This window comes from Macrobrachium rosenbergii, chromosome 13 (assembly GCF_040412425.1).
Source record: "Macrobrachium rosenbergii isolate ZJJX-2024 chromosome 13, ASM4041242v1, whole genome shotgun sequence".
Classification (NCBI taxonomy): Eukaryota; Metazoa; Arthropoda; class Malacostraca; order Decapoda; family Palaemonidae; genus Macrobrachium; species Macrobrachium rosenbergii.
The window spans coordinates 23,665,043-23,687,436 of NC_089753.1; the positions used below are offsets into that span (position 1 = coordinate 23,665,043).

Below are 22,394 nucleotides of genomic sequence, written 5' to 3' on the forward strand. Positions count from 1 at the left end.
ACCTACGATTTTTCGTTCTGTGTCTTTTGACACATTTCTAAGATTCCTGAGATGTCTCGACAAAACAGAAATCGCACTTGAACAAAATATACACATATACGTAGACAGGATGTGTGTGTGTGTGTGTGTGTGTGTGTGTGTGTGTGTGTGTGTGTGTGTGTGTGTGTGTGTGTGCGCGCGCTCGCGCCTGAAAAGATAACGTGGATTCGTACGACTGACTTGAAATGTGCCTTAGGTCAAAGGCAAACGAAATGAAAGAACAACCTCAAGGAGAAGAACAGAGACTCCATCGTACGAGCGAACGGGTTCTTCCCACACAAGAACGACTTTTTTTTTTTTTTTAATAGGATTAATCTTGAGAGACCCAAAAACGGAAAGAATATCTTGAGTGCGAGCCGTACAAAGGCATCAAAAAGCAGAGGTCTGGTTCTGGCCATCCTGGCAGCGCGTGCAAAGTGGGTGAATCATGCGGACAAGTAAGGAACCTGTACGAAGCCATAAACGGCCCTCAAAAATGAGCTCTTTGCATTGTGCGTTTATTTACATCTCGGGTCATTTGGTCCCACTTCCTGAAGGGCGGAAATCGGTAATCCTCTTGGAATTGACACGATTCAGTGATGTTTCGGTTCTTCTACGGAGGCTCTGGAATTCTGTCTCTTCGCCAGTATTGCCTGAATTAATCACCTTCCTTCCTTCCTTTCAAGATGAAGACAGATCAGTCGCCCATTCGTGTTTTTGCCCAACCATTTCGTTTTCTGTTTCATCTGGATGAATGGATGAAAATAAAAGTATGCTTCAGGGTCGTATGTCTGTGGGGGAGGGGACGTAGTAACTGGCTTGCCTCAGAAAACGCTGTTACTTATGCTCTTGTGATAACAAAGCTGACCTTTCTTCAAGAACATGCGACAGCTCCTTGGAGAAGCCCGGCATTAGCAGTTCTGTCTTATTGCTTTCCAGTTTCCTGCAACCTCGTGAAATACGCACAGATTTCATGTGGCAATCTGTCAACAAACCCAAACTCCGAGACATAGCCATCTGCACGGCGACCTTGCAATCTTGGAAACTGAAACTACTGACTGTCTTGGACACAACTGACTGACGTAAGCATAAAGATCCAAAAACCGCTGAACATGAACTACCTTGTGACCTGTTTTTTTCCAGTTTCCAGTAACCAGAAGCATTCATAACTCTTCCTCTGTGATAATTCTCATCAGAGACAATAACGGAGTGGAAAGACCGTTCTATCTGTCAAGGTCTTCCCAAAAAAGGGTTCCGTTACATCCACCGACATCCAATGCATCGTGATGTTCCGGACGATGTTAATCTGTTACCGAGAAATTTCGGACGGGGAAGGTCCTGCTCTCATACTCGAAGAGGAACATTTTCAAAACGAAATCTCTCTCTCTCTCTCTCTCTCTCTCTCTCTCTCTCTCTCAAAAAGAAACTGAAATTTCGGGCGGAGAAGGTCCTGCTCTCATACTTGAAGAGGAACATTCTCAAGACGAAATCTCTCTCTCTCTCTCAAAAAAAACTGAAATTTCGGGCGGAGAAGGTCCTGCTCTCATACTCGAAGAGGAACATTCTCCAGACAAAGTCTCTCTCTCTCTCAAAAGAAACTGAAATTTCAGGCGGAGAAGGTCCTGCTCTCATACTTGAAGAGGAACATTCTCAAGACGAAATCTCTCTCTCTCTCTCTCTCTCTCTCTCTCTCTCTCTCTCTCTCTCTCTCTCTCTCTCTCTCTCTCTCTCAAAAAGAAACTGAAATTTCGGGCGGAGAAGGTCCTGCTCTCATACTTGAAGAGGAACATTCTCAAGACGAAATCTCTCTCTCTCTCTCTCAAAAAGAAACTGAAATTTCGGGCGGAGAAGGTCCTGCTCTCATACTCGAAGAGGAACATTCTCCAGACAAAGTCTCTCTCTCTCTCTCTCTCTCTCTCTCTCTCAAAAGAAACTGAAATTTCCGGGCGGAGAAAGGTCCTGCTCTCATACTTGAAGAGAACATTCTCAAGACGAAATCTCTCTCTCTCTCTCTCTCTCTCTCTCTCTCTCTCTCTCTCTCTCTCTCTCTCTCTCTCTCTCTCTCTCTCTCTCTCTCAAAAAGAAACTGAAATTTCGGGCGGAGAAGGTCCTGCTCTCATACTTGAAGAGGAACATTCTCATGACGAAAAATGTTTCTCTCTCTCTCTCAACAAGAAACGGAAAACATACATGTAGGCTATAGTGCATAGCACAATTACGACGAACAAACAGATTATCTGTAACCGTTAAATGGCTGGGGTCCATCTGACGGGCCGGATTAAGGACAAGTCATGTGTACCAATATAATCTTATTGATGCCGACGTCTTCAGAGCTGCTTTTTTCTTTGTCAGTTTTCTTATTCTTCCCGAGAGACTGAACAGCGGAAAAAAAAAAGACGCAAACCTTCACCTACAATCCAGTTCGTGAGCCCTGAATGAAGGGAAAATTAAATTCGTCCAATGGAGCTACAAATTAAATTAGACAGATGTACAAACCACGCACTGAAAAGATAGAGTGGATTAGCCTGACGAAGACAGACGTGTGTACCTCGATGTTAGATTTGTCAAGGATTTGTGACTGCGAATATTTGTGCCGCTTACTTACGCCTCCGACTTAAATAGGATATAAATGGAATGTAAAATTTAGGCTGAAGGCCAAGAGCTGGGACCTATGAGGTCATTCAGCCCTAAAAGGGAAACAAAATAAAAAGGTCTGAAAGGTGTAACAGGAGTAAAACCTCGCACTTGCACAATGAAACAAGTGTTAGGAGAGGGTGGAAAGTTAGATAGAAGAAAGAGAATATGACCGGAGGTACGATAAAACGAATGGAAGAGGTTGCAGCTAGGGACCGAAGGTACGCTGCAAAGGACTTCAAGTACGGAGTCTTCGGCCGAAGGAAAACATGAGAATAAATCGGTGTCAGCGGAGCCTACTGCGATGGTTTAAACAAAAGACCGAGAACTTAGAACAAATAATAATAATAATAATAATAATAATAATAATAATAATAATAATAATAATAATAATAATAATAATAATCCATAAAACTCTCATAATAGCATGAGGTCACAAAAATGGTGAATAAATCCATAGTGGTATATTTATATATATATATATATATATATATATATATATATATATATATATATATATATATATATATATATATATATATATATATATATATATATATATATATGTAATTTCTAACATATTTACATTTATACCACTGTGGATTTCTTCACCTACAATATAATAATAATAATAATAATAATAATAATAATAATAATAATAATAATAATAATAATAATAATAATAATCCATAAAAATCTCATATTAGCATGAGTCACTAAAATGGTGAACAAACCACAGTGGTATAAATGTATGTATGTGTCTATATATATATATATATATATATATATATATATATATATATATATATATATATATATATATATATATATATATATATATATATATCACCAACATAAATCAAAAGTCCTTCATAAAGAAGGCATCATTAACTTTACCCATATAAATAATGGGAAAAAGCACGTTAAAACGAAGAAGAATATATATATATATATATATATATATATATATATATATATATATATATATATATATATATATATATATATATATATATTGTCTAACTTTATTTTTATACCACTGTGGATTTCTTCACCACAATAATAATAATAATAATAATACGAACGTTCCTTGAATCATTCGGGAGACGAGTGTGTCTGTGGGGGGGAGGGGGAGTTTTTCTAGCGTTCATAATAGTAAATAATGTATTCTAAGACCTTTCTGCCTTGTTCAGTGAGACAAACACTATTATGAAATCCTTCTCACACCGCAGTAAGATGGATCCACCTTATACAGGCTAGTAACAACCTCATCGTAAAAACCACTACTCAGAATATTACAACAGAACTTAGGAGTCCGGTAACAGCGGCAACGGGTTACGTTGAAACCCAAGACTCTGAAGGAATAAAAACTCTTAGCAAACATAAAAAACTTTTCCGGACGCATTACTTACAAGATCTCGAAAATATAATGTCCGTTAATAACCATACACACACACACACACACACAAAACACAGGCTGACGCCAAAACAAAAACTGTTCCTCCTCAGCTGTGGTTCGAATCCTGACGCGGAGGGAGAGATTCTTCATGTTTTTCTCAAAGTAGGATTCAAGGTTTTCAGTGGATAACGTTACCATAATTATTAGGAATGTAGAAGTTAAGAGTTCAGGGTATATATATACTGGGCGTTGTAATGACATAATTATACAGTATATGTATGTATGTATTTATGTGTATATATATATATATATATATATATATATATATATATATATATATATATATATATATATATATATATATATATATATATATATATATATACTGTATATATATATACATATATATATATAGTGTAAGGTGTGTAGTATACATGTATAATCAATAAATATATAGATATATCTAAAACCTTTTTTATTGAATGAAACATTGAAAACGTCAAAAAAGCATTAAAAATTACATCCTATAGCACATGAAACAAGAAGACAATAGTAACGGCATTGAAAAGACAATGATGATGATGATAATACCAACTTTAATGACGATGACAATTAAGATAACAGGAGGAAGACGTGTCAGGAGGATCGCACTGCCAGGTATGAAGAAGAAGAAGAAGAAGAAGAAGAAGAAGAAGAAGAAGAAGAAGAAGAAGAAGAAGAAGAAGAAGAAGGCCTCGACAGGAGGAAGAAGAAGAACGCAAAGTGGTTCTTTGACATTTTGAAATCGAGTTTTAGTTTTTTTTTTTTTTTTTTGCGGCTCCAGAAAGAGACCTCTTCGAACGAAGGGCCAAGGACGACCACTGGACAACAGGATGGAAAAAGGTCCACCTCTCATCAACAGCCCTCCCTCCCCCTTCCTAAGCCCCTCTCATCCCCCTCCCACCCCAAAACCCCATTCCCAGTGCATTCCTGTCGCAAGAGTGAAAGGGTATCTGGAATACTACGAGCGTGAGTGATACTCTGACTTGAAATTTCCTTTCTCCTTTGCCTTTAAATTTTGCAGTAGATATATATATATATATATATATATATATATATATATATATATATATATATATATATATATACATATATATACATATACATATATATATATATATATATATATATATATATATATATATACATACATATATGAATAGAAAAAATCATTCGATTTGAAAAATTGTTTTAACATTTAAATAATAACAATAATAATAGTTGTAAAATGCTGATATAATGTTAATAAGCTCTCTTTTACATTCAAGAGATTATACTATACTGTTTTTGAACCTTACAACTCCACAAAACCAAGACAAAATGTTATTGCTTTTATTAAATGACACCTCAAATACAGAAACAACTATACAACACACTTTCTTGAAGATCTCGACTCACAAACAACCACGAAAGAGGCTATATCTTGAAGATATCATAACAACTAAAAATATAACCATAAGGGCACAATAAACTCAAATTACCCAACAGCCAACAAAATACTGTAATTGACGATTTTATCTTTGAAGATCTCAGGGCCACAAAAACTATGCCATCCACCACCTGTGCTTGTAATTGCCCCGCAGAGGTCCAACCCCCACCCCCCAAGCGCATGCACGCTCATCCAGGCGTCATGCAGTCGACTGCACCCAGTCGTGATTCATAAACGCCTCACAATGCAAGCAGAAACTGACTTGAAATGGCTCCAACACCCAACCTCCATCCCTAATTCTCTCTCTCTCTCTCTCTCTCTCTCTCCTTCCTGGCCTTATTTCCTCTTGGCAGTGACTTCAGTAAACCACGAATGCGAGAGTTAGTCAGCAGCTGCATCAGTTTTTATTCGATTCATCACCGTGATGTGGAATTCTCTCTCTCTCTCTCTTCAAGATACATCCTTCAATACGGGGTCTCTTATTCCTAAAAATTACTTGAATGAGATTACCGAGTCACATTCCTATGCTCTCATAGGATCTCCCAATAAGAATCTCGTTCGTCAGTGAGAAGTGAAAACCGGAGCAGGTTAAAGAAGCTGGATAGCCAGGTGGGAAGAGACCAAAGAGAAGGGATAAAAGTCATGCCGCTACACCCAAAGGGAGGCTGCGAGGATCTTTTTTGTGCCAAAAGCAATCGGCGAATTTCGATGGGCATCATATTCCTTCTTCCTCGAGACTTTAAATTGGCCTGCCTTCTTACATTTCCCCAGACTCCCGCATTGTAATGAATACTTTAAAAAATCTGATGCACAATAATGGTATAATTACGAATAAAGACCAATACACAATAGAGGTTTTCATTAATAAACAGTAAATGATGTTCCCGGCTGTCATTCAACTGTTGCAGGCGACAGGTGGGTGGGTGGGGGAGCAGTGTCAGTGATCAGAACTCCATCAACAATGTAACCCTCAGCCCTACGGTACAAATACACTGGTTCTAGGACAACCGAACCAGAGACCATTCAACCATGGGGGAAACGAACCAGCTGACAGCTAAACCGAAGACATTTCAACCCGTGGACAATCGAACCACTTGACAACATGACAAAGGCGTGACAATTAGTACATAAATCTCACAGTAAGCAAAACAAAAAACTTCCAAATACAGAAAGCTTTCCGAAACCTCATAATTTTCTTTCTCAATCTGATTGACAAGAAGCTGTGCATGCTCCCTAAAGCTCTCTGCAGTTTGTATTTTTCTTAATATATTACTGAACTGACACGACTTTGGAATCATTCTCCAACCTTTAAAGAACTGACAGAAATGTTGTGACACCAGTTCTTACAAGGATGCATCCCAGCCTATCCTATCCTACACCACCCTACCTAACCTAACCTAACCTAGGATGCAGTATCCCCACGATCTGACTCAAAATTTGCCAGAATTGTTTTAAGGGATACATCTTAATCTAACCTATCCTGAATTGAAATTCGACGCCCCATCCTTGGTGACTGTGTGAACTTCACCACTAGACCAAAAGTGTCTAAAAATTACAAGCTTACACGCTAACGTAAGCTAACCTTGGGCACAGTATTCTACTTCAGACTTTGCTCTCAAATAGGTTAGCCCAACTGGTTTGATCATCTACTGGTTCAATTTTACCTTGTTAACTCTGCTGACATTCATAAGATATTCTCTCAAATATGTACTCTTTCTCTCCATTATATATATATATATATATATATATATATATATATATATATATATATATATATATATAATCCACAAACACACGACCTTCGACCCTCCCATGACACTGATTCGACCTGAAGAGCTGCACCTCCCATTTATCCTAACCCTCCAGCACAGAGTTTCCCGCCGAAACGGGAGATGAGCCGTTATGGGCGGAACCTGCAAGTGGTATGAGTGTCGACGCCCAGAGAGGGTTTTTCTTAAAATCAAATATTCCCTTGTCTTTCACGTTTTTGCTTTTGTTTCCCATCGAATCATCCCGGGGAAAATTTTCGTGAATTACCATTTTACTGTGGTGTCATCTCTCTTTAAATGGTATATTTTCGGGTAAAATGTAGTGTTTGCGCAGCTGGCAGTGTTCGAGGCACATATTGAAGACAATATCTACAGTCTCTCTCCCCTCAAAGTATATCAGCAAAATTCCCTCAAACAACCTGAGCATGTTTTGCAGAAACACACACACACATAATAAATATAAATAACAAAATATATATATATATATATATATATATATATATAATATATATATTCCTCTTTCTTTAAACACATCTCATCTTCCGACAGCAACGCAAGACTGAAAAGTGAAAATCAGCATATCAGATTATCCTCGACAGCCTTCACAATCTTCTGATCATTTTTCCTATTCAAAATTTTCTGCCAAATCACATTCATATATCACTCAATCTCAGGCGGTAACACCCTACAATTGATCGATCTCACATAACTTATCGTAATGTACCCGTTCTTGTTTAACTGATCCATCAGACATTATCACGGAAAGAGGAGGATGTACAGCAAAATATATTCGCAAAATGAAAATCTCCGATATTGGCAGTGGGAACGTTGGTAATATCACCAACACTAGGCCGATATTGCCAATGGGAACGTTGGTAATATCACCAAAACTGGGCAGAAAGTTAGAGAAAGTGCTAAACGCAGCGCTCGAGTACTGAGATAATACTGTTATAGAAAAGTGGTTCAGTTACTTCCCTTTATAAACATTACTGAATGCCAGGATATGCAGTGCTTTAAAAATACCATGTACGAGCAGGTTTTGCTATTTCTATTGTATTAAACTGTATCATCAAGATTCGAAGAAATAAGATATTTAACCAGACAACCGCTACTAACTGGCTATATAAGACCGCAGTGGATACGTCGGGCAGGACACGTGGCTAGAATGGAAGCGGGCAGAATGCCTGGACCTGGAGTGTTTATGGAAGGGTTAGTAGAAGGGAGAAGGCCAGTTGGGAGACCGAGGGCGAGATGGAAAAATAAATATGTTAAGAGATGTAAGAGAACTGGGAAAGGAGGATCCTGAGAATAACTGGAGAGATGCACCACTCAACAAGGGAACGTAAAGAGAGGTCTGGTGCGAGCAGCCATGGGTCACCAAGAGAAACGAGAGCCACCGGAGGAGGGAAGAAGTGTCAAGATTATCACCGTTGCTGTATATAGAGAAATGGCTGTATATGATACAACAGGGGTGAGATCATTTCAGAAATTTACCGAGATAATGAGACATTTGCCGTCTTTAGTTTATGTTTTTACGTTATTCTTCATGTGGCCGGTACTAAACAAGGCGGAGCTCCGCATGTTGTCGCGATCAGTACCAGCCGCTCAGAGAAGAAAGAAAAAGACGGTCAAATTTTCGTTAGCTCGATAAATTCATCAAATTATCTCACCTGTCCTGCAGTATATATATACACCTTTTTTCGTATTCTTCAGTCAAGGAATTACACTATTCATTGTCGATATCTTCGTACGACCTTCTTTTTTACACTAACCAGAATTTGTAACAAATATCGGATCATGTCAAGATTAGCGAACCCATCTCCATGTCAAAAACAGCGAGCCCAATGCTCCCCATGCAAAAAATGGCCAACCCTTTCCGGTCCGAACTCCAGTTCCACATGAGAGGTAGTACTAAACACAGCGAAACAGTGCTTCATCTACACTTTCGCCGTGTTTAGTACTAGCTCTGTTCACGTCTAAAACAGCGAACCCGACTATTCCCAAGTAAAGAATAACGAACCCAATAATCTTCTTGCAAAGTATAGCGAACCCTGCTGTGAGTGGGTTCGCTAATCTTGACATGATCCGAAATATCGAATAAACGTTGAGGTTGGTGAAAGTACATAACATATAATTCCCAAACAATACTGCTGTATATATGGAAGTGACGCAGAACATGAATTACAACAGCAGACTGTGTTAGTTCATTCCTAGACCTGTAAGTGGTAATAAATTTCAATACTTTAGGTCTGTGCGTCAATTATGTCTAACAAATAAAAGAGGTATATATTATCTACTTACCCTTACCGATGGTAGACTCTTGGCTGTTTTAAGACGTATAAGCCTTGCTCAATCCCCTAGGCTACGTCCATCTGAATTTTCATTGTCCTTCTCTACGTCTTTACTGCAGTAGGCCTATTAATACGAATGCTTGACCGTATGAAATGTCTAACTATTTCTCTGAGCAGAGATCCAGGCTTTTTTTTTTTTTTTTTAATGAATAAAGAGACTCCCAGTCCAAAATCTCAACCTGCTTCACGCAAACTCATACTAGGCGGTAAAATTTTATAAGTTGCCAATACGACTCCAGGCAGCCATTTTTGCATGAAAAACCATTTTGGGTTTTTCATGTAAAAATGGCCAGGAAATGATAGGGCCCTAAAGGAACCTAAAAATATCAACCTAACGTAACCTAGAGGTGTTTACTGGTTACAATTTTGCCATAGCTATGGAGGGTTGGGGCCGGTATTGTTTCACCTGGTAAGTGGTAATTTGATTAATTTTTTATTTATCATTTGAGCATAGTATTTTTGGGGTTCAAAATAACAAGAATGAAGAGCTCTTTTCAAAAATGTTGGTTACAATTTCACGTCGTATATTGGCAACTTATAATAATACCTACTACGCTAGGTTAAGCAGCGCAGCTCAGTGTCCACCGACGTCCTTACAGCACTCCACAATCGTCCGTGTTGGTTATCAAGTCCAGAGGTCCATATCAGGCCTCTTACATCCTCCCCTCAACAACCTATCGGATTTAAAGGCTGCAGCTTTCTCGTGAGAAAGAACACAGGTTCGTGACACACGCCTAGGCCTAAGTTAGGCTAAATGCCCAAATAAGCTCTCTCTTCTAATTCTGACAGACGTGAAGACTTCAGGATACTTTCCCTGAGGGATATTTTCCTTGAAGTTTATTTTTTTTCCGTTCCCTAAAGTAAACTTTGAAATCTGTTAACGGGAAATTTAAAGATGAAACAATTCACGAAGGCTAGACCTAGGCCTAGCTTCCTTCCAAGCAGACATGTTGTGGCGGTTTCTTGATTTTCTATATTTGGCAATTTAATCGCGGCACCTTCTCCATTGTGATACTGCACTTCTGTGTCTCGCCGGCGTGCTGCGTCCAACGAGGCCTGCAGACTGCAAAACGAGCTAAAAATGTCGTAAAACATGAATAAGTATTAAGTACACGGGGGAAACACGTACACGAACAGTCTGAAGACTACTAAGATACTAACGGTGTCGGCTGGTGAATATTACGATGCCAATTAGTGATAATTGGTCTTTTTCTCTTATAGAATTATTTTTTTTAAATGTTAATATTATTGTATAATAATAATAATAATAATAATAATAATAATATAATTATTATTATTATTATTATTATTAATTATTATTATTATTATTATGCGCTCTAGACTTTAGCTTTCCCAACGTTTAAAATAATTACGTATTTTTCGTGGAACAAATCAACGTATGTAAATCACTGAAGGAATAAAAGCAAAGCTGAGACAATATGCATGAATGCGTGTGCTGAAAGATATTAATGATAAATTAATAAATACTAAACAATTTTTAAAAACGAGAAGACAAAATAGTATATATTTGAAACCACTTGAACAAGCGTACATGCAAATTAAAGATCTAGTACTTATAGGCTAAGGAATAATTCAGATTTAAAGAATGGTGGTTATGTGGACACAATCCACCGTTAGACAACTCATTCGGCATTTTAGAGGTGACCCAGGTACCATGACATTAGTGGAGTCAGAGAAAGAAAACCAGAAAATTGTTGTCGACCGTTGAACTGAGCCGACTGTACAACGACCTTTTTCTTCTTCTTTCGGGGAATCCGCAGAAAGACAGACGACCTCCCTTCTCGGACGATGGAAGATGCTCCGACCGGATTATTCAATTCCTTAAGAAACCAGACCACTTTTTGCCGATGGCCGGTGTCATCTGCCCATTGCGACGAGAACTGGATCGGGGTTGGGTGTGGTCGTGATAGGAAATCAAGAGCGTCTTCATCCGAACTGAGAGAGAACGAGAATATACAAGTGCTACAGTCAATTTCTTTTTTGTGATGGGTGATACGCTGAATTTGCCTTTGATATTAATAAATATGTGTTTTCATTTTTGGTTAATATATCCACACTTAGGCTATATGCATGTACTTGCAGGCCTCGAATTTTGAAACGGATGAAAGCTCCTGTATGGAAAATTATTGATATATTATACATACATGATTGTAGTTTGCCCAATTTAAAAGTATATATATATATATATATATATATATATATATATATATATATATATATATATATATAAATGTAATCGAAAGCTACAAACGTCCTTTAATATCAATTCGCTCTACCTCGGAAATAATATATTTTCATATATGTTACCGAAGGGGAAATTTTAGTTGATGGGACGGTGGACTTATTATCAACTAAAAATTCCCTTCGGTAACATATATGAAAATATATTATTTCAGGTAGAGCTAATTGGATATTAAAGACGTTTTGCTTTCTTTGATTGTATATGAATCACGGTGATGTGATAAATAGTCATATATAAATGTGTGTAAACATCGGTGTGTCCTTCCCGGAGACTTTTACATCATGTTCGCATCTTCGTGAACTCAACCCGGAAAAAATATTTGAAGAATAACGAAAGGATGGAAATAAACAAAACAAATGGAGATAAACTGATGCCCAAAAAAAAAAAAAAAAAAAAACTTTAAATGGATGATCGGTAGTTGAGAAATCCGTCAGAAAACTGAAAGACGAACTGAGAAAAACCAGAATCTCGTGACATTTAAAGAGAAGTCTAGATTCGATCTGATTTGTCGACCAAAGAGGAATCTCACATCATATCTCGGAGGTCCGGTATCCTCGACAGGAAACGCCCAGTTAGGACTCTCGCGTCCTACATAGCCTAGAGAATTTGCGTCAGTCGTTTTAATGACAACGAATTTTCGGTTGACTTCGTGGTCTTGGAGACCTTCAGGATAGTTCCAAACATCAACTTCAGCCCTCTTTTTCCACCAACCTCAACCTCCCCAAAACCTGTGCTGTCGTCGGTTGTATTTCTCCCGCCAAAATGCAATGTTGTCGATCGTCAGTTGTTTAACTGGTGAAGAAATGTGTGTAATAATAATGTTCTTTATTTCAGCTCAGGGCCATATACACGGAATATAAAAGTCCATCGTAGTACTATATTTTCTATTGTTTAGTTGTTAATCGACTTAAAAAACATTACTCCTCTTTGATAAATCAAAGAATCGAGAATATTTTTAAGGAGTTTAAATGGAGATTTGCAACACAACACAGAATAAAGAGTTCCATCTGATAGAATATTGGTTAGCCGAGGCAAAGCTTTTGGTTGGATTTTGTTCCGTTCAGAGTAAGGGAGCAAGAAGGTGAACAGGTTTTTTTTTTACCGAAAATATTGTCATTAAAGAAGGAACATCGAGGTTTCGCCATTGATGTCGTTCTATAGTAAGAGCAGGATATCTCATTTGCTGCTGAGACAGAATACAATTTCCTTGCGTTGTGGTTTGTATCAGCGCTTTAAGATTTTATTCTAAATCATGCTAATAATGACAATAATCATAAAGCTTAATAATGATAATTTAAGCATTGTAGATCCGGTTCGTAATTGGCCGTAGGAAGTCTTTTATTATGAGTCTATGCGACAGACGGAAGTCATAGCAGTAATTGCTCGCTGTGACAGAAAAAAAATAAACAAAAATGAACTGTTTTTCGAAACAGGAAACAAGCAATCAGGGTGATTCTATCGAGATAAAAACATTTGCCGGGAAACAGCCAGCACTCACGGCCAGGTTTCAAGATTAAGGACAAAGACGAAGGGGCTCTTTAAAACGATGTTTCCTCGAAGGTAAGATGCTTTATAAGATTCATTTTCGGGACTTATGGTTATCAAGATCGGAAATTGAAAAAGAGGAAGGCATGACAAAGGAATGATGTACAAATAAAGCATAGATAGACGAACAAATAGAAAATGGAATAAATAAGGATGAACAAATAAGCAACAAATATATTTACATGGTCATAGAAATTTCATGTATCGTAGGCCTAAGCCCTTGATACGGGGGTGACATGCAAAACCTGAACAGAATATGGATGCTGACTCTTTGCAAAACGAGAAGTATGCATTAATTCCAAAGGTGCAGGAACTACGGGATATGGCTGAAGTTTTCAGCTGAAATATAAGTTGTGCAAGACAGCCATTAAAGATAACGCCACCGGCGATAGTCTAAATCGTAATTAGTGGAGCGCGAGTGAAGGGAATTCTAAAAGGTAGCCTTACCGAAAGATTAATCTAAGCGTCAAATTAAAAAAAGTACCACGCCATGTATGCACCGTGCACCAGGGACAGGAGCTTGGTACGATATACTCGTAGGCTAACCAGTTCTGGTTTTTCTGCAGCTTAGCGATTGCTGATTTCTTTTGAATCTCTGGTAAGTCTAGTAGCTACTTCATCAAGACTGCGAATAAAATCAAAGATTCGTGTTTTCTGACTTAAGGCCGCCACTAACGTTCAGTTATACCTGCACAATTATGCCTGCACAGTCGGCCTGTGCAGGCAAAACTGAACCCACTAACGTTAGTAGCTAGTAGGTTCAGTTTTGCCTGCACAGGCCAACTGTGCTGGTATAACTGAAAGTTAGTGGTGGCCTTTGATCTAGAAAACTACAAACTTACAGTTAAGGGTTGAGTCCCTTAACACCCCTTCCTTTCTTTCTGTCTCTTTTTCTTGTTTTCTCCGGGCTTGGGCTACGAAATGTCGCTGTCAAAGGGCCTGTTACATTGGCATTTGCTTTGAAATCACCACACGCACGTACATACATTCAAATATACGAAGCCTTGCGTGAGATTCAGTCAAACGATCTGACATACAAATTATTATTAGCATTCTGGTATAAAATCTTAAAAAGCACCCATATCTAAAAAAACGAACGTAGATCAAAAGAAAACAGGAGAGAAGAGACGATCACCGACATTTAACCTAAGTCTGAGAATCATTACAGCGTTCGAAAGACGCTTGAAGATGATAGGCGCGAGACCCGAGACCCTCTTGAAACGGCTAATTTAAAAACCTCTTCCTCTTCCTCCCCTCCCTCCCTCCCCCCTCCTCATCCTCACCTTTCCTTCCCCTGTCATCTCATATTCATGTAATAGTTTGCGAGTGCGTATGTAAATGCGTATAATTTCATCAGCTGATCCAGAACAGTCGATTGCTTATGGAGGTTCAAACGAGATTTGAACACCCCCGGAAGAAGTAAGGACATAGGTCGAGCCGAATCGTGTTCAAATCTCGAGTATGATTATAATTTTTCAGTTTCCTTAAAAATTAGATATGGGATCTTTTCATATATATATATATATATATATATATATATATATATATATATATAATGCCAAATATAGTTCACCTATTAAAAGCAGGTCAGTCGATCGCTAAGAGCCACAGATAGGTCTAGAGAAAGTATCCGAAAACATTATAAAACAATATATACATCATAATATCCGCATCAAAAATGAGACTGGCCTAGGCGAGGTCATCCGTCACCACCCGGAGACCTGGAAGCACTCATCAGCCAAATTTCTCTCTGGTGAGTGAACATTCCCACGCAAACTGCGCTTTTTGCCTTTGTTCCCCTCCGAATCAGACAGCGTCCGCCATTACGCGACTGTAATTCCTACGAAGTGCAAAACAGTCATCACGAAAAACAGGAAAGTCATTCGTGGAAACGGAGTTTGAAGAAGTCACTGGAATTAAAGACAGCGAGGCAGGCTGGATAGAAAGGTGCCCAGCACACGGTTTTACTCTCGTGTCGTAAGACACATAATGGCCTGTTTCTGGCATGAAGTGTTTTCAGATTTCTAGTCCTTGAATGTGGGTATGAGTCTCTCTCTCTCCTCTCTCTCTCTCTCTCTCTCTCTCTCTCTCTCTCTCTCTCTCTCTCTCTCCTTATCTTTGCAAGATTATTGACCTTGGCTGAGGCCTGAATAATTTATGCATCGGGTAATCCAATCTTTCCTCTCTGATAATACGGTTTTATCTTCCACCAAACTTTCCATGTGACCAAAAAGACCCAAACTGCACTGCCTGTTTCAGAGTTTTGCGAAATTATTATATTCAAAAGGCTACGTTTCTTACATCCCCTGGTAATCCATACTGCAAGAGACAAGGCACCACTCACAACAACTTAAGTCTAGAGATTTCATCTGGCTCCGAAGCGGGAGCCAAGAACCAACGTCCAAAATGTTGTTGTTAGATCTAAGTGGACTTGGTGTCAAGGAACGGGCTGCATTATCCATTGTCTAGAATAGAACCATCACATTGACGAAAAGAAGCCCCCACAACCTCTCTCGCTCTCTCTCTCTAAAAGAAAAAAAGGAATGAGTAGCCAAAGAAATTATTTGCAAGAGAAGCAAGCGCTCACAAAGTGCGCCCTCTTCTCTTCAGAGAAAACGGATGAATGATTTGGAAGCGCAAAGGAAGGAAAGGCAAGAGTTGACCTCGTTCTGTGAAGTGAATGGTTTCAAGTGACTGCTTTTCAGGCATGTTTAGGATTTCTTTGTGACCCACGGCCTCTTGTATACCCATACGAGGTCAGTAACGAGTTTCAACTCCCTCTGTGACGCTCTTCCTGGGGGATCTCAAGAGCAGATGTTCCTCGAAATGAACTAATAACAAAATAAGCAAATGAAACAAACTGTTAATGGTGCAGACAAACACTACAAGTATAAAAAAAAAAGCAATTAAGAAATGTGTAATTTACACTAAAAATGGGTCCCGGAAACAAGGCGATCGTGGGAGATAAAAACGAACATCGGGATCCGTAACAAATGACGAACGAAGTCAGGATCCGTGACTACTTGCGTTCACATTCGAAAAACATGGAAACGAACGCGACCAGGCAATAGAGTAGAGATCTAATTTTTAAAAAAAGTGAAAATTCAGGAATCTAACTTCCTTTGCCTTCTCAAGAGATCACAGTAAGCCTATAGGCCTAAGATATAGAAGAGAGAGAGAAAGGGACCACAAAATTCTCTGCCTCAACAGTTAACAAAATTACTCTGAGCTGAGAGTAACCAGCCCCAGTGGTTTGGAAATGTCAAGTAAATGGGAGAGTCTAGATTTCCAAAGGTGTGGAAAAAGGTATTTGAAGAAAAACGTTTCATTTGTAGTTAGAGCACCGGCTAACAAAGCACAAATAAAAAACTGAATACTCATAAATAGCTAATGAAGAACTCTCTCTCTCTCTCTCTCTCTCTCTCTCTCTCTCTCTCTCTCTCTCTCTCTCTCTCTCTCTCTCTCTCTCTCAATGATTCACTGAAGTGAGCCCAGCCTAAACGATGTACCGTAGATTTCGCCCTAGTCAGAGATGAAGGGTATGGCCATCAAGATGACATTAATGAATCATTTTTGGATATATATTTTCTCAAAATAAAACGGTAGCCTTTATCACGGACTGGCTTTCGAGTGATCGCCGCCATATGCACACTAAAATTGCCAAATTGTGGGAAAGTCACCGGGCAGACAACTTCCATAGTCATTACCACTTTGTAGGCCTAGATTTTTTTCCGTTGAAGCGGGCGAACTTGTTAATAATAATAATAATAATAATAATAATAATAATAATAATAATAATAATAATAATAATAATAATAATAATACTCTTTTCTTACCCATCATATGAACCCTTGACGGATTTTATCAAGCATTAATGTCGAAGAGAAACGAATTATGCGAAGAATTAAAAAAGACGCATCATGAAATCAATTTAGCTGATACTGCCATCCAAAGAGGTTATTCCTTTATCATTTAGACTCACTTAGCACCCCGGCAGTAAGGTAAAATTCCCCCCTTGATAAAAACCAGACCTCCTCCAAGTTGGAAGACGCCTCCGCTGGAAAGCGTGAGAAGCCAAGGAGGAATTTCTAGGATCCTCAAATCCTCTCACCGGCGCTCACCCAACTCAGCGATTCCTAAATGTCATGGCTGCGGCCCGGGTCGAGAGGTTGCAAGGTTACGCAGAAGGGGGGGGATTAGGAGGAGTTGGAAGGGTCAGGAGGAGAGGCTAATGAATGAAGGGAAGAAGGTTTCTGCGTGTGGGGGTGGAAGGTGGTGGATGAGGCCAGAAGGGGAAGAAGGGGGGGGTTGATGATGAGGTTAGATTAGGGGTTGGGAGGCAGGTTGAGGAAGGAGGAGGAGGACGAGAAAAAGATGAGTATAAAACGCAGCCATCAGCAGACGGCAAAGGCATAGCAGGGACGACCGTCTCTTCATCCACTCTCCCCCATAACACTTTCCCGGCCCCACCTGTGCTGCTGCAGCCATGGCTTCCTGGACTAGCTTGGTAGGAAGAAGAAGAACGATTTGTTATCCTTGTAAAAAAAAATGTTGATTCCGAGTGTTCGGGTCTCGAAATACTCCTTTGTAGTGCGCGTATAGATATCTACAGTTCCGAAGAAAAAAAGAACAAGTGACAATGGCGTGAATATACAGACCACCCATTTTCTGAAAGTGCTTTGACGCTCAACTCTGCTTTCGCTACCTTTGACCAAACAAGGGAACACGCCTAAACAGGCAGTGCTTACGCATTCTCAGAAGTGCATACTTACGCGCAGTGTTTCAGTTTACGCATCGAATTCTCTCGAGACGGAAAAGCGTGAAAAACTGGGAAAACTATACCCAGAAGGGGGAAAAGTCCAGAAATAATATTTGTTATAATCTGCTGTTAATTTCTATGATGAAATGCAAAAATGCAATGATTTTATTTTACAGTGAACATAGCGCATTTGAGTGTAATTACACTTCTAAAGTATGCATAGGTAATATATATGTACTGTGGATATATATATATATATATATATATATATATATATATATATATATATATATATATATAATATATACTGTATATATATATGTGTGTGTGTGTGTGTGTGTGCGCATGTGTGTTTGTTTGTGTGATGTGTGTGTGTGGCATTTTCCACTTTGCTGCTTGCAAGCACATAGAATGAAATACAGTACTACATCTAAGTGGCTGGATAGGAACTGTGGAGTATTTTAAACAAATGTCTTCCTCTCTTGGAAACCATTTTCATTGGTTGCATGGGAATAGTGTTGAATAATCATTATTCCTTATTTTTTTGGTACTCTTTTAAGAACAGCCATTTCAAAAAAACATGGTGAGTGGCAGCCTATTTTCGATATTCTGCCATTACAGTCACATACTAGATTTGAATCATAGTCACGCTTTCGTGATATCGAAAGATATATAAGGTAAAACAACAGTAAGTGAAAATGCGTCATGGCTCGGAATGAAACTGTCAAGGTATCCTGTTGTTGAGAAGCCTTCTTTTCATTTTCGCTTATTGTCATTTCGTGTTTTAAATCAATTTCAGTGTCAAGGTTTTTTCTACAATCATAGATTTTTACCATCCGGTCATTACTGTGACTTTGGCAACTGACTTAATCATATATCTAGCCTCCATCATCTCAGGTGCATGTTGTGATTCTGTTTTCTCTCTCACAGGCTGTGTTGTCCGCGTTAGTGGTTAGCGCAGTGAGTTTTCCAGACGGGGCTTACAACATCCCCTCGAGTCGGCACAGGGAGGCGCTCTCAGTACTACGTTCTTCACAGCGATGGGACCTACAAATATGGCCACGACACCGGTGAAGGGGCCTTTGAGAGTGCCAAGCTAAACCCAGGTGGAGAACTAGATGGTGAGTTTGGATACAGAGACGATGAGGGAAAAAACGTTAACCTTCAGTACAAATCAGGACTAGGAGGCTTCGTAGCCAGAGGTGACCACCTGCCTGCAACTCATCCTGATTTCGAAGCTGCTCATGCCGCAGCCAGGGCACGCCCACCTTTCGTTGATCCTCTGGCTGACACAGGTACTGATGCCTCCTACAACTTCCAGTTTGCAGGAGAAGGACAGACAAGGACTGAGCAGAGTGATGCTGATGGCAATGTCAGAGGATCTTACACTTACACTGACGAGGAGGGAATCACAAGAACTGTCAATTATGTAGCTGGTCGGGACACTGGATTTGTCGTTGAAGGAAATGACCTGCCACTAGGTCCAGTGGAGTCTGGGTTAACTCCAGCAGCAACCCGGTTAGCTGGGGCCAGACCCACTTCCACTAGCCAGTTTTCTGGATCCCGTACAGCAGGGGCTTCATTTGGAAGCAGAGCATCTACATCGACCTCTTCCACTGCCAGCCAAAGACTTAGTGGAAGTAGAACGACTGGATCCAGCTTTTCATCCTCAACAGGACAAGTATTTGGAAGTCCTACCTCTCAGACCTCTGGGTCCCACTTTGGAAGTCGTACCTCTTCATCAAGGAGGACACAGTCGGCATTCAGTGGAACCTCTCCTTCCAGCAACATATCTCCTTCCCGTACTCCGTCTACTTACAGAGCTCCATCTACATCTCACACCCACTCAGCAGTAGGAAGTTCTACTAGCAGCTCATTTGGCTCTCAGAGGACATCTGTCGGTCAAGTTTTCCCTGCGAGAGGTAGCACTGGAACCACCTCTTTCACAGCTCAACATTCATCTGTTCGTAGACCGCAGCAAGCATTCTCTGGGTCGTCCTCATCATCTGCCGCTACTCGCAGAGTACCTTTTGAAGAAGCCAATACTCACAGTGAACTGAGACCTGATGGGAGTTATGCCTTTGCATACGAGACTTCTAGTCACTCGAGATCAGAATCTGGAGACAGAGACAACAATGTTGATGGTAAGTTTGATTTTGTAGCTGACGATGATGGCCAGAGGCGAGAAATTCAGTATGAAGCCGGTCGTGACACAGGATTCATTGCAGAAGGAGCTCACATTCCTGTGGGCCCTGAAGTGCCTGGTGCCCCATCTGGTCAACCAACGGGAAGGATTGTTCCAGTTCAAGAAGTTCCATTTGTTGACCCACTTGCAGACACTGGGCTTGATGCATCATACGATTTTGCATTTAATTCTGAGCAATATTCAAGATCTGAAACTGCTGATGCCGATGGCAACGTTCGAGGAACTTACACAGTCGTAGAAGATGATGGCACTCGACGTACTTTCAATTTCCGAGCTGGAAAGGGCGTTGGCTTTGAAACCGAGCAAGTGTCCGTTTCCCAAGGCCCTCCTCCATCAAGACCAGCTGCTTCTCCAGTCTCTGCTTCATCATCTTCAGCCTTTAGGGGAGCAAGCGCAGCAGGAGCCTCAAGCTTCAGCAGTTCAGCTTCCTCCAGTGGATTATCCTCTTCTAGCTCTACGTCATTTCGTGGCGCCGGTGCCTCTTCCTCTACATCCGCATTCCGCGGTGGTTCAGGTCTGAGAACCACTTCGTATACAGCACCAGCCTCTTCCTCTAGTGCTTTCACAAGTTCTACGTCCTCTCGTCGTCTGTTCCCATCAACATCATCGACCCATAGCACAGGGGCTTCATCTACATTCAGCGGGGGTTCTGGTCTGAGGGCCACTTCACATTCAGCGCCATCCTCTTCTTCCACTTCTTTCAGACAGTCTTCCTCTTCTTCAGTGTCATCCTCTTCAAGGACACCTTTGAGAAGTTCTTTCACACCAACGTCTGTGAGGGAAGTTTTCCCCGGCTTCCAACTTCACCAGTACGACGCTTCCAAGAACCCAGAAAAATTCGGATACGTTCTGACCTTTGATAACTAAATCAAAGGGCTGAAATTAGGCCGAGAAGTTGTCACGGAAAGTTGTCGCTGCTTTGAAAACCACGTTACACGAGTACAGACTTGCTCAGATCGAAAAATCGAACCAAACCATAATCAGACACAGAAGAAACATCGCACATTTGACAGATATACAATTCCCCGCATGCAGCCACCATCCCCTACCTACCCCAAAACCTTCCAACAACGACACAGGGTGACGGGAACACATTGTTCATTTGGATCCATTCGCTTCGACAACGGTACATGAGCTACAGACAGACAATAGCAAACTGATTCATATTCACGCCATACATAATGTATTGTCCTTTGTGTATATTTATACTCCAGTCTTCGTAAACAAGTGTCAAAAAATAAAAAAAAATACACAAAACTCTAACATATGTACACATGTATAACATTGCAAATGTTCTAATAAAAGTTTTCGAACGAAGTGGTTTCTTAATAACGTCAACCTAAGTCAAGGCGAAAAGAATGAAAATACTGCAAGATACTGAACTAACTTCAGAACAGTTTTCAAAATATAGAAAACAAAATAAGATAGAATGGAATGAAGAGGTGCTCTAATAAAAAAGAAATTCGTGTGCAAAAACAAAGCAAATAGACTTTCATTTGACTCCTAAGCCTTTCAAATAAAGCAGTGGTTCTCAACCTGGAGGGCCTCAGCAATTTCCAAGGGAGGTGCGAGCCCTATGGACAAATAAAAAATTCTCTAATTATATTCGTTTTTCCCTTAACAAGAGTGAGAACAAATATTCAGAAGTTTATGAAAAAATCCATAAGTATCGCCTTATAACGTTAGTTTCCTTTAGTCTACCACTCTGGTTAGACTCGTTGGGCTCACCATGTTTTGTAATTATTTACCTCCCTCCCTATCCCTCGAAACCCCTTCTCCTGCTCTTGTTTTTCATTTTCCTTTAAATCTGGGAGGGGATTTTACTCATAGACGAAAGGGGGTCATGGAGGGGAGAATCAACTCTTAGAGGGGGCGTGGTAATAAAAAGGTTAAGAACCACTGAAATAAAGATATGAGACTGAGTTGCATAGAATTTACCAGATGATGTATGTTTTTTTTATTATGTTTTACCCTCTGCTTGT

General features: G+C 39.8%; 1 protein-coding gene and 1 long non-coding RNA gene across 3 annotated transcripts in view; one reads left to right on the forward strand and one right to left on the reverse strand.

Annotated features, from left to right (window-relative positions):
• Positions 1-10,801, reverse strand: part of LOC136845025 (uncharacterized) — a 356,972-nt gene extending 346,171 nt beyond the window's left edge. For both annotated transcript variants that reach the window (XR_010855044.1, XR_010855046.1), the window contains exon 1: positions 9,590-10,801. This is a non-coding gene — a long non-coding RNA (uncharacterized lncRNA). The remainder of the gene's footprint in view (positions 1-9,589) is intronic.
• Positions 10,802-17,918: 7,117 nt separating this feature from the next.
• On the forward strand, positions 17,919-21,729 carry LOC136845026 (uncharacterized). Its single transcript, XM_067114715.1, is given in 3 exon segments — positions 17,919-17,954; positions 19,137-19,196; positions 19,198-21,729. Coding segments are annotated over 3 exon segments (2,163 nt in total). The 5' UTR covers positions 17,919-17,933; the 3' UTR covers positions 21,280-21,729.
• The last annotated feature ends 665 nt before the right edge of the window (positions 21,730-22,394 follow it).